Raw genomic sequence first — 12794 nt, 5'->3', positions numbered from 1 at the left:
ACAGTATTCAAAAATCTTTATCTCTACTTTATAAGAGATAATTTTTACAAAAGCAATACATTCACTGAAATTTAAAATAAGAAAATACCTACTTAGCTCTCTAACAAGTAAACAAATGAACAGGTTATGTAGGTACCCAATGAAAATGTGTGGGAATTATCTTTCCCCTTTGCATGCAGACTTCCATGTTGGGAGACCTACTTCTGCTTCTTGTAAATCTTATTTTATTTATCTTTTTCTCTGCTCTGTTTCACCGTGTACTTGGAAGCTGTTTCAGTATTTATAGCAGCGCGAACAGCTTGTGTTCGGAGACATAAAACATAAAACGCAAAGGAAGGAATGATAAAAAGGAAATGAATTCCATTTTGTAGAAATACGTATGAAAACACTACCTTTATTTACTATTCTATTTCAATTTGAATTTTAACACATCATCTTGCTTTGAAAGGAGTAGGTACTCCCTACTCCGTGGAAAGAAATATTTTTTTAGTCTATGGAATTTTAAAAATGGTTATGGAACGAGTATCGGAAACAACAGAAAGTTGAAATGGATAAATGGGCAAATTTTTGAAAGGATCAACCGCTCAGTAAGGAAATGAAGCTGTCAAGTCAGATCAAAATTCTCGGTTATAGGAATAGGAGGTAGGTATATAATTTATTCAGTTATTCTAGCTCGCGTATTTACTGTGGTAGGCATGAAGACGAAACATTAGTACAGTCGGTAAATAAAAGTATGAATTATTAGTATAAATACCTTGTGTAGGATTTCAAATGCCACGGTGAGTGCTGCTGTGAAGTTGGCTTCGTTATTCGTTTCTGGACTGCTTTGCAGTGCATATTTCAACTCTCGTACATTTTCCGGAGTAGCCTACGAAAAAAATGGTAAATTCAATATGTGTCGTTGGTAAGCGACCATTTGTCAAAATGATGATACAGAGTTATTTGGAACGAACCTTTTTTTATTTGTTTTAAATAAAAGTTTTGATTTCCAAGAAAATATAAAATAAGATTCATTTTATGTATTCCGTTGATATAATATGGACGAATGATAATAATCTATTATTAATTGATTTGGCATTAACTTTGTGGAATAACATAATAATTTAACTATGAAAATAAAACACTTGTATTAGATCACTTTTCGAGTATATTAATGTGAAAAATGAATACCAAAACAAATTTATGCGGCGATTGTGGTTGGTAATAAAAGCAGAGGAAAACCGAAGAAAACTTGGCACGATCAAGTCGGAATAATCGATGGGTATGTGTGAGGAGATGCATGAATGTGGAAGAGGAAAATATTGCTTGCAAAGACAGATTAGTGTGGCGTTCTATTCTCTCTGCCTACCTCTGCGGCGAATCGGCGTGATGGGTAATTAGTTAGTTAATTTACACTACTTGTTTCGAGAACTTCAGATGTTCTCATAAATACGTGAAAGTACATCTGTAGTTCTCGAAACTAGTCATGTTTACATTAATACACTCAAAAAGTGGTCATTAACAAATGTTTAACTTTTATATTCACATGATAACAATCTAAATCCTTGGTCGTCAAACTGCAACCCGCGGGCCGCATGCGGCCCGCGGCAGATATTTGTGCGGCCCGCGATATAGCAAACAATTTTAGTAGACAAAAATGAATAATGACTACCAAAACCGATTTTGCATGTAAAGTTAGGTAGGTACTTAATAAAATTACTTACGCGGGACGGGAATTTGGGAATAAGAAGAGCAAGAAAAAGCAAAAATATGTTTGTAATTCGAATAAAAATCTTGAATAATAAACTGTTTTTTCTTTCTTTTTTTATCAGGGATGATACAGATATCTTTACCCATATCCAAATCTTTCGGATATCCGAAATAAAAAAAAATATCCGTATCCGAATTCGGTAAAAAAAAATGATTCGGATAATTGCGGATGTTACTCTAAATTACATTTTCAATTGACATGACGCGATATTAATATTTGTTTTAAGTTAAGACAGAGATTATCTTTGACTGTTTCAGCACTGCGACTAACTTTATTTTTACAATATTTTGAGTAATTAAAATCTCGATAGAGACAAAGAATATTTTTAATTTATTTCAGGGAAAAGCATCAAGTGGCCACTTAAACCAGCCAATGACAGGTCATAAGCCCTGCAAATGCCTAGATAGGGGTAGGGGTTGGCTAGGAGTACGTATAGGAGCTTTGAGCTGGAACCTAGCATGTAACAGTCGACTATCGTACATAATACCCAATTCATAAGTGTGCGGCCCGCAGTGATACCTCACATTGTCCCATGTGGCCCTTGACCAGAAAAGTGTGACGACCGCTGATCTAAATGAAAGTCTGTGGTTCCTATAATCCGAAGGTTCACAACCTTTTCTGGTCCAAAATTTCTCGTCGACAGAAGGAAGGAAACCGCAATGAAAACAGAATATTCAGAGAAAGTAGAAAAATATAATATGTTGAGCATTCTAGTATCTCCTAGGGTATCTAGTACCCTCTTGAAGACATACTATTTATTATGTATTCTACTGTTGGGAAAATATACCATAAATAAATTTAAAATAAAACAAAATTGGTTGAATTTAGTCAAAATCTCAGTCCGTTGCGTAGTGAAAAAAATAGTATTTTCTTCCTGCAAGCTATTTAGTTTATGTCAATTTAAACTCTTTTAGACTCCTTTTTAAAACAAATGTTTTATTAAAAAAGAATACTATTAATAATAAAAATATTAAAATATCGCTATTACTGAAGTATATTATCAAAACAACTTCCATTTTAATATTTATTTATTATATATTGTCAGTTGAAATTTAATATTAGGTACATATAATTTCCTAAGCACTTACGAGTGGCTAGTACCTACCTACTAGCTAATATTACAAATCATAACCAGATATTTAATAAATAAAAATGTGTGTTAACAAAAACATTAAAGTTTTCTTGGCTTAAGTGTATCATGTGAATAAAATTACTTGCGAAACTATAATATTGGGCGTACAGTTGCTCGGATTGGAGCACGAAAAGTAGGCACTACAAACATATCAGAGACCACACCTGGCTGACTTCGGATCGGAGTCTGGAAAAGTTTTTTTTTCATAAGAAGGATGTAATCCAGATGAAAGGGTTAGACAGAGGGAGCAGATTGAGGGTGGCGGGAGGAAGAAACGGATTTGCAAAATAATATGTTTATGAACAAAGTTTCAGACAAGATTAGAGAAACTACCGTCTTATTATTATTTTAACCATCATTTTTTGGCCCAAAATTTGACGGATTATAAGAATATTACTCCAAACTGTTTCCATCAAAAAGTGAAAAAAACATCCCAACAAACTCCATTTTGATTATTTTAAAAATTAAACACTTGTATAATAACCACTTACTTTCATTTCATTTCATTACACACGACTAGTTTCGAAATATCCGCCTCCGTAGTGTAATGGTCATCACGCTCGTCTACCGTTCTGGAGGTCCCGGGTTCGATTCCCAAGGGGGGTAAAATAAATATAAGTGATTTTTTCACTGTCATATTTATTCAATATTACCCTGGACTGGTACCTGAAGCGGAGGGCTGATCACCTTTCCTTCATGTGTAAAACGATCAAGATAACACTGCGTTTATATGACGCAGTGCCCTATGCACCATTGGGGTGCGGATAAGGGTTTTATTATTATAATTATTAGTTTCGAAAACTACAGTTGTTGTCATCGACAGGTGACTATAAAAACATTTTGTTATCACCTGTCAATGAAAACAACCGTAATTTTCGAAACTAGTTGTGGGTAATGAAATAATACTCAATAAGTGGTATTATACAAGTGTGTCATTTTTAAGATAATTAACATGCCATTCCACAAAGTTAATGCCGAATCAATAAATAATAAAACTCAATTTTCATTATATCGCAAAGGACTCATTTTCATGTTTTAAATAATAGCACGAAAAGTTTTTTATTTCTTTGTATAAAACTATGAACATTATTATTTTATATCGATGACTACATAATTTTCACCGATTGTTTAGATACAAATTACAATTATTATTTTCATTGTAATTGCAAATTATAAAGCTGTCAAATTAGAGGTTCGCTTTAAGGAAAAATTAAAGTTTAATAATGATTTAAAATTTAAATTTGAAGAAATAACTTTGTGATTTTCCACTGTAGAATTAAATTTAAAACTTTGTTTTAAAATCACTATAAATATTCTATTTCAACTTAATTATAATATCTACCGGTTTTGAGACTAACTGCTTCTTTTTGAAGTCTGATTAATACTATTAATCAGCATTGATCAGTCTTGAAAAAGAAGCGGTTAGCTTCGAAACCGGTAGACATAATAATTAAGTTATAATAAAATATTTATAGCGAGTTTAAAACAAAGTTATATTTTAATTATAAAATGAAAAATCATAAAAACATAGTAAAATTTTAATTGTAATAATTCGTTATTGACGACTAAATTGTAGAAATAATTATCATTATTTTTATATAATTATCATTTTTCTCCTGAAAAACACACCGTGAAAACACGTCAGCTGTCCAAACTCAAAACACAGTAAGGGAATTTTTTTTGTAGTACTTTTTTTTGCATTTTTGGACTAAGTAGAATCTACGTAGTCCAAAAATGCAAAAAAAAACGTACCTACTACAAAAAAATGTCCCTTACTGTGTTTAAAGTTTAGACAGCCGACGTGATTTTAAAAGATAAGATGAAAGAATACCGTTTTCTTAGACACCCTAATAATTGAAGTGAATCGCAAGTGAAGACGTGTCTATTCGAATTCCACTAGTAGTGCAGTGAAGTGCCACGAACCTGCACTAGAATGTTCTTGAAGCACGGCAGCAGCTCCTCCGTGACGTCGCTGAAGGTGAATATGTTGACGAAGTCGTTGGGGCCGAGCGAGTCGAGGATGGCCGCCGCGGTGGCTCTGGCTAGCGCGCCGCGGTGGCCCGCCGCCGCCGCCGAGCTGTCCAGCAGGATCACCACGTCCTTGGGGGACGTGGCGGCCTCCACGAACCAGGCCGACGCGCGGAAGTCGTAGAAGTCGCGCGCGTGGTGCGACCGCCCGTCCTCGGGCGGCCACGAAATGGCTGCAAGGAACAAATAATACAATTATTTCATATTATTATTTTTATTTACATATCATCAAAGATGAAGAAGAATATGGAATTAGGGGCATTTACGGGGGTGACGACCGTCATAGGCCGGTTTAAGTGATCACTTTACACACGTGTAACATTCACCAATTTTACCCATTATTGACAACCACACTACTCAAATTCTTGGAAGTTCTTTATATATGAACCAATTTTTAAACATTGTTCTTGAATCACTAGAACTTCACTAGAGACATCTATTGGTGAGATGAAAATCATTTCAATCATCTCATTTCATTTTTATTTTTTATTACTTATTAATTATTATTACTGGTTCGATTCCCGGCAATTGTAAGATTTTTTTTATAGATTTGACGTTTAATTTGTAGAACTCCATTTTTATTTATATATCAAATATTAAAATCAAACACAGATTTTTAGTCTGAGTCTGCTAAATTGTATTTTATTATTAAAAGAACATAAAAATAAAATTTGTGACGATTGTTTCGCCTTGTTACGGCATTTTCAAACTACTGTCATTACTGATATATGATGCACTAAACATTAATTTATACACTGTATTATATTATAGTTAGTTAGTTAGTTATGTATTATATTACTGTTTTTATATACAGTGAGTTATTTCATATGTTGGGTACCACTTTTTTATTAGATATATAAATTATAAACTAATTTTGAATTATTTGCTTTCGATCATTGGTTCTCAAATTAGGGACTGGTAATCATTCCTCCCACTAATGCAGAGTCATGCGCCAAAATGCGTTCAGCGATTTAATTTGTTTTCTTTGTACAAGCAATTTTACTTTTTTTGAGAAGCTTAAATAAACAGATAATGTCCATTAAAAGGTACCCGATAAAAACTTATTTTTTGTAACATTAACGTGTTTCTCCACAATATATTTTTATTGCTCTTTTTAATGTGCTCGTTTTACTTATTTAATCGTAAGCAAACTGTTAGTTAAGAAGTCATATCCCATATTTAAAAGAATTCTTAAATGAACTTAGGTGATCCAGATCACATAGAGGCATATAAAAATGTATCGTGTAAATGGCCACTCTCTTTTACAGCTTAGTACTAATAGTGTATATGAATCTTTACCTGGAAATCGTCTGAGGAATCCGGTTGAGCTACCAAAGTACTGCCAGGATAATGCAGGATCACTCTCGTAGTTATTGGCGAATAGCGGATCCAGGTGCTCTGACCATGCTATCTGGTTTTGCACTTCAGAATCTGGCAACAAAAAAATAATACTTAAAAAAAAACGCATTTTAAAACCATACAATTATATCATGAAAAATTCTTAACGCTTTTTGTATTGTTAAAAAAAAAACGGAATGGATATCGAATATTTACTTATGTTATTGGCTAGAAGATATAAAAGAAGTTTCAGCGTACTTGGCGATGTGGAGATGTGTACAGTAAAATATTGTTTCGTAAGTCCCCAAATTGCTTGGAAATCGTTCTTTTCTATTGTGGTTTTGCCATTTTTGTCGATTTTCATTAGATTAATGGCGTAAATACGATTGGGTAGTTTAGTTCCACCGACTCGCAAAAGAGTAAATGGAAGAAAACATGTTAGTGTAATGTCAAACAATATCAGGGACGTTGATTAGTTTTCGATTTATCTATGAACTAATTCGTATTTCACACACACAATAAATAAATATATATATATATATATATATATATATATATATATATATATATATATATATATATATATATATATATATATATATATATATATATATATATATATATATATATATATATATATATATATACATCAAAAATTAAATTTTAGCGTGCGTCTGATAAATTGTATATATTTAAAATTAAAATATTTAATACTAATTCAAAAATTAAATATTGTGATTTTCAAATTCTAATTTTTTTTTCAACATTTTGAGTATGTCAATTTTCACTTGTTCACAAATCTGGTTTTTATCCATTTAGGAGTTATTTAAAAAAAAATAACATCTTAACATAGATAATATAGAAGTCTAAAGTCTGGGTATTTACAGGGCTTATGAACTGTCAGGCTATAACAATAACCAATTTTTAAAATATTTTTTGCTACTCAAATGATTTACTGTCGTTCGTGATAAATGAAATGGCAGTGGTTACTGACCGTATTCGTCCACGAAGGGCGGCACGAGGATGGCGCTGTGCGAGGCGTTGACGGACAGGTGGTCGAAGTGGCGGCTCGGCGCGAGGTGCAGGCGCCGCGAGCCCTCCGCGGGCCGGCCGTCCGGCCCGAACACGTTGAGGCGCCGCGCGTCGTAGTACTGCGCGGACGCCGCGCGCGCGCCGCCCGGCAGCGCCGCCTGCTCCGCCGAGTCCATGATCCTCTGCAACGCGAGCTCGTATATTAGACACAAACTCGTATGAAGATATTAGTTTGTAATTTTGTTTCACATTTTATATAAATTTCGCAATATAAAAGCAGCCTGACATATATAAAATAAAACCCATTCGGGGATCCAAAATAAATGATCTGAGAAGGTACATTATGGAAAGATATATATGTAGTGATTAGTCATACTTTCTTATTTTGTTTTTACCTTATGTTGTTTATATTTTCTCATTTGTTATATTTTCTCATTTTTTTATATTTTCTTATTTGTTTATCCGTGTCCGCCTCCGTAGCGTAACGGTCAGCATGCTCGCCTACCGTTCTGGAGGTCCCGGGTTCGATACCCAGGGGGGTTTAACAAATATAAGTGATTTTTTCACTCTTAAATTTATGCAATATTACACTGGACTGGTACCTGAAGCGGAGGGCTGATCACCTTTCCTTCGTGTGTAATCGATCGAGATGACACTGCGTTTATATGAAGCAGTGCCCTATGCACCATTGGGGTGCGGTAAGGGATTTATTATTTTTATTATTTGTTTATTCTAAATATGCTTGTGTTTTCTCATTTATTTATTTAAAATATGCTTCTTGTGCCTATTTATTATACCTGTTTTTGTTTTTTTTTATTTTGCCATGTATTAGTATTAGTTTTGGTTATTTAAAAAAAAAATGTTACTTTATTATTTGTGTTCCAGTCTTGTTAACCTTGATCCCATGTCCCAAAATGAGAAATAGAAATTACTCATCGGGAATATTATATGTATATATGATTTATGTATGTTATATGTTTTGAAATAAATAAATAAATAAAACAAACAAAAAATAGCTTTGCAAGAGAAGGTCTGTCAGGAAGCCTAGATGCTTATGTATCAGATCTGGGAATGCGGTGGGACAGTTTTCAATGAAGATGTTAGTTCAGTTAGTTAAATCAAGTCTGCAACCGGTTCCGTAAGCGAGTATTTTTGCTTACAATTTTCACTCATGAATCACAACGATCGACCGACACTGTTCAAATGGGATAAGAAAATATTATAGAGGATAGCAATACTATTAATATGAGAAATAAGAATATTTTGCATATATCAAAAGCACGTTGTTAACTTAATGGTAGGGTAATATAAAACTCTTTTTATCGTTCATCGTTCGCTTTGTGTAATACCACTCAATAAGTGGTATTACACAAAGTGAACGATGAATGATAAAGAGAGTGTTATGTTAATATAAGTATGATAATTAACAATATAAAATAAAACGTTGTTTTTAACCATTTTGGTATCGTTTCTCTAACCGGTTTCGACGAGAACCTTGTGCAGGACAAGACATGTTTATTCCTGAAAATGACATGGTTCTTGTTAAAATCGCTTGGAGAAAAGTACCAAAAATAAAAGTGGTTAAAAACAAAGTTCTAGTTTAATTTCACAAATTTTATAAATTTTACCACAAATCTTCGAAAAACATTCAAGAAAAAATAATAATTAAACTCTACCGTAAAAAGAACCCTTTCCGTTTGAGTTGTAACGACCGACATCACCCCGACATTTTCTAGGTGAGTAGCTAACTTTTCGAGCTCTCAGGACTCTTCTACCGCTCTAAATATTTTTAATGAATTAAGTGTATTTTACTCATTTAAATTAAAATATTTAAAAAATGCAAAATAAAATTACGCGAGGAATTTTATTTGGAGTTATCCGTTGACATTGCGAGCAGTGCTAATACATTAACATAACATAAATTGTGTACATTTATTTAAATCACAATTTTAAGCATATTTTTTAAAAAAATAATTGCAGAGACCCACCAAGCTACCTTTTGTGTCTTGTCGGTGAAGTTCTTTTTGAATACATTTTTTTTATTGTTTTTAACCATTTTAACTTTAACACACAAAAAGAGAGAAAAATTAAGAATATAAACATTTTACAATTTTCATAAAATGAACTCTTGATCATTTACCCATTCCTTTATTTTGCCTGTGTTCCATATTTTATTTTGACCTCTAACATCCGTCAGCAACAAATCAAAAATGTTCGGAACGATGTATTGCAGTGTTCGAATATGTATTTTTTTTAGTTATATCGTGTTTCTTGCATCTTATTTTTAAACAAAACCTATCTAACAAAATGATTATTTTTAACATTCCAAGTCTCAATAGGCAAAACCATTTTTTTAAAAAAAAACAGCATTCTTCAACTGTTTGACGGTGAAAAATTCACCTTCGTGAAAGTTCATCTTCGAGATACCAAAATGATTTTACAATACCAAACGATTCCAACAGAAATTTTAATATTTAGGAACCAAATACTTCAATAACCTTCCTACAGATATAAAAAATGAAGACATTAAAATGTTTAAAAATAAATTTAATGACTTATTTACATATTAATCGAAAAAAACACAAAAAATATCACTCATAAATATAAAAAATAAATAATAAGTGTAAGTCCCTCTCCAAGCACGAGAGATTAGTCTCTATTAAGTTATTGAAAAAACTCTTGAAACAATATTTTGCTTTCAAAACGTCATATTTGTATTGTTTAGGATGATAAAAAAGCAACGTGTATTCAATGCCTAGAACGTCTTTATTACTGTGGAGTGTGCATGAAAGCCTGCAATTATAAAGAATGTCTGTCTAGTTGAGAAGTAACTGTTTGTATGCAGACCGTGGGTATAGGTGTACGGTAAACGTAACAAAATGTAGGCATAGCATAATATTTCCGAGTTTCGAGAAGACATATTTCTCCAGTATGGCCATATTGAACTATTGTAACGTGTTTGGAAACGGAACTATGAGGCGGGACTTGCTCTGAGGAACATCTGACCTACTTACATTATAGCGAATACTACTCGCGCATCGATTTTGCAATTTCCCGTAGGAATAAATGCTATTTCCATTAAATTCAAAGTATGCTGATTCTCGAGGAAAGAAATTCTACGTTCTTCTAAACTCTGAACTGCCGTTCAATATTTTATACCTCACCTCGTTATGTCATATAATTGTGCCTATTCTTTTTAAATAACTTTTGACTATGCTACATCAGTTTAAGCCATACTGAAACATTCAAGGTGGCAATAGCAATATTAAAATTTTAGACATGGTTTTAAGACACATTAGTTAATTTCATCGATTTAATATATATTTAAAAAAAATAGTTTTTTACATCATTAAATTTAATAAGGGACCAAAACAAAAAAAAATGATTAGTCAATTTAAAAAAAAAACTTTTTTTCAAATCAAACTTATTCTTTGAACCTACTTAATATCTACATTGTGTGATAACTTTTTGCTAATATTATTTGCAAATAAGCTTGTTATTATTAATATGACGATGTGTATCATATTAATAATACTGGTGACAGTAAAATTTACTGTTGAACGTATTCTGTGTGCGAGCGTACTTTGAAATTTATTAGAAACTCCATACAAAGATGGCCATGCATTATGTAAATTCCTTCGGAATGTAACATGCGACAAGTAGTTTACTACCCCTGCGGAGACGTACGTGCGCGCAGAGTATATTGCAGCCGGCAATATGCAAGCCAGGGGTGGCACATCACGACTGCGCCGGGGGGCGCATCGGCGCCCACTCACGTACACTTTATATGGAAAACAGATGAAAATCCTCCTCGCCCATGCCGCAGTTTCAATGTACAAGATAACGAAACAAAAGAACGCCACTCTTGTTATGTTTTAGTGGACTTATTTTTTAATTGGGTGTTGATTATTATTTTTTTGTAAACCCACTCACACACATACAAACACACACACTTTTATTACACCAGTTCATATTTTAATTTCAAAGCATATGTATTTCATTTTATTCTACGTTTTTTTAATGTTTTATTCCATTTTGATTACCTCAATAAAATAAAACAAAAATAAAATTAACGATTTAAGGCAAATATTTTTTTCTTGACTATGTTTAAGAAAACTATTACAAGCACCATCCTTTCATAATAAATTCACGAAAGAGTCGTTAAAACAGATAGTATTCATATATTTTAACTTTTATCTTACATACTTTTAGGTTTCAAATGAGCGGCTCACCTTTTTATACATACTTATTATTTTTTTTTTTATTTCACAATATATGTATTTACAAGTACAAAAATATTATATTATATCAATACAAAAAAGGATCCCACAATAGCATTACCTGTACGTGGGTATACCTGGCCTTTCAGTGAAAAAAAAATGTCTGGTTTAAAATGCTAATTGTAAAGATATAAATGTAAACATCTGATGATGATATCATAAATTATTAAAATACGATATTTTCAACCATAGAGTCAAATGTATCACGTTGCTGTTGGAGAGTTGTAACTGGCCTTAGACTGGTATAGTGCTATAGTGTTATAGTGCTACAGAGTTAGAGCTAACGGATAAGTGAGGAAACGGAAGCGAATAAACTTTATGACATTTATTATCAAAAGTTCTGGCACGATGGCCGAGTTAGGCTGTTTCCTACAAGAAGAAGTAACCCGATATGAATAACAATTTCCTTTTATATATTATGTGTTTTCTACGTACAGGGTGGATATTTAAATTAAACAAAAACCAGTATTTTTTTACTCGAATGTGGTCCCGTGGTAAGAATCTCTATAAAGAGTTTTTAGTCAGAGCTTATAAATTCGAGCCCACTCACACAATCACAATTTGAAACTTATTTTTTACAATCGGCCGCTTAAGGCTATAAAATTGAAATATCAATGTATATTATTAAAAAAAAACACAAATATTTATCATTAAAAAAATAAAACGTCTAAAATCATTACGCAGCATTTTTTAAATTACTTGTTAAGAAAATAATTTTATGGTATTTTACATAATTTCATGGGGTTTTTTTCTATTTCATCGGATTTAGTAAATAGTGTATTTTGATATAACAACAATCCTAGAGAGAATAAGTGTATAATAATAACGGTCAAATGATATATCTAATGAGGGTTTTCTAAATATATTAGTTTTTTCATACAATTTAGTTGCGAATAGGGTCACAGTCGGCGAAAGGACCGACCTGTGCTAAAGTTCGAACAACATCACAGAATACTAAATAAATCTAAGCCCAGCGCGATGGGAGAAGTTTCATAGAGGAAAATAAGAGGAATGTACAGCTTGTTGATAATTTATTTTAATATAGAAAAAATAATTTTTCCACAATAATTTTTCGATTATTTTCTTGACGAAAAAGTTGCATACCATTTTTTTTAACGGACACAAACTCTCAGCCACATTGGTCAGTTACATTTGAGATTCTATAAACCGAAGAAATTTGATTAACAAAATTAATTCGTTAATAAATATAACATTTTTGCCTAGCAGTTAAAGT

General features: G+C 32.3%; 1 protein-coding gene across 2 annotated transcripts in view; it reads right to left on the bottom strand.

Annotated features, from left to right (window-relative positions):
* The window catches only part of stol (voltage-dependent calcium channel subunit stolid), a 119886-nt gene that overhangs the window by 22829 nt on the left and 84263 nt on the right, over window positions 1-12794 (bottom strand). For both annotated transcript variants that reach the window (XM_088263373.1, XM_088263374.1), the window contains exons 5-8: window positions 7243-7462; window positions 6210-6341; window positions 4806-5083; window positions 755-868 (exon numbers count right to left, since the gene is read on the bottom strand). In XM_088263373.1, coding sequence (XP_088119499.1) covers window positions 755-868; window positions 4806-5083; window positions 6210-6341; window positions 7243-7462 — 744 coding nt within the window. The remainder of the gene's footprint in view (window positions 1-754; window positions 869-4805; window positions 5084-6209; window positions 6342-7242; window positions 7463-12794) is intronic.

This window comes from Brachycentrus maculatus, unplaced genomic scaffold (genome assembly GCF_059751285.1).
Source record: "Brachycentrus maculatus isolate JH-2025_06_01 unplaced genomic scaffold, ASM5975128v1 h1tg000199l, whole genome shotgun sequence".
NCBI lineage: Eukaryota > Metazoa > Arthropoda > Insecta > Trichoptera > Brachycentridae > Brachycentrus > Brachycentrus maculatus.
This window is presented reverse-complemented; position numbering and strand designations above follow the sequence as displayed.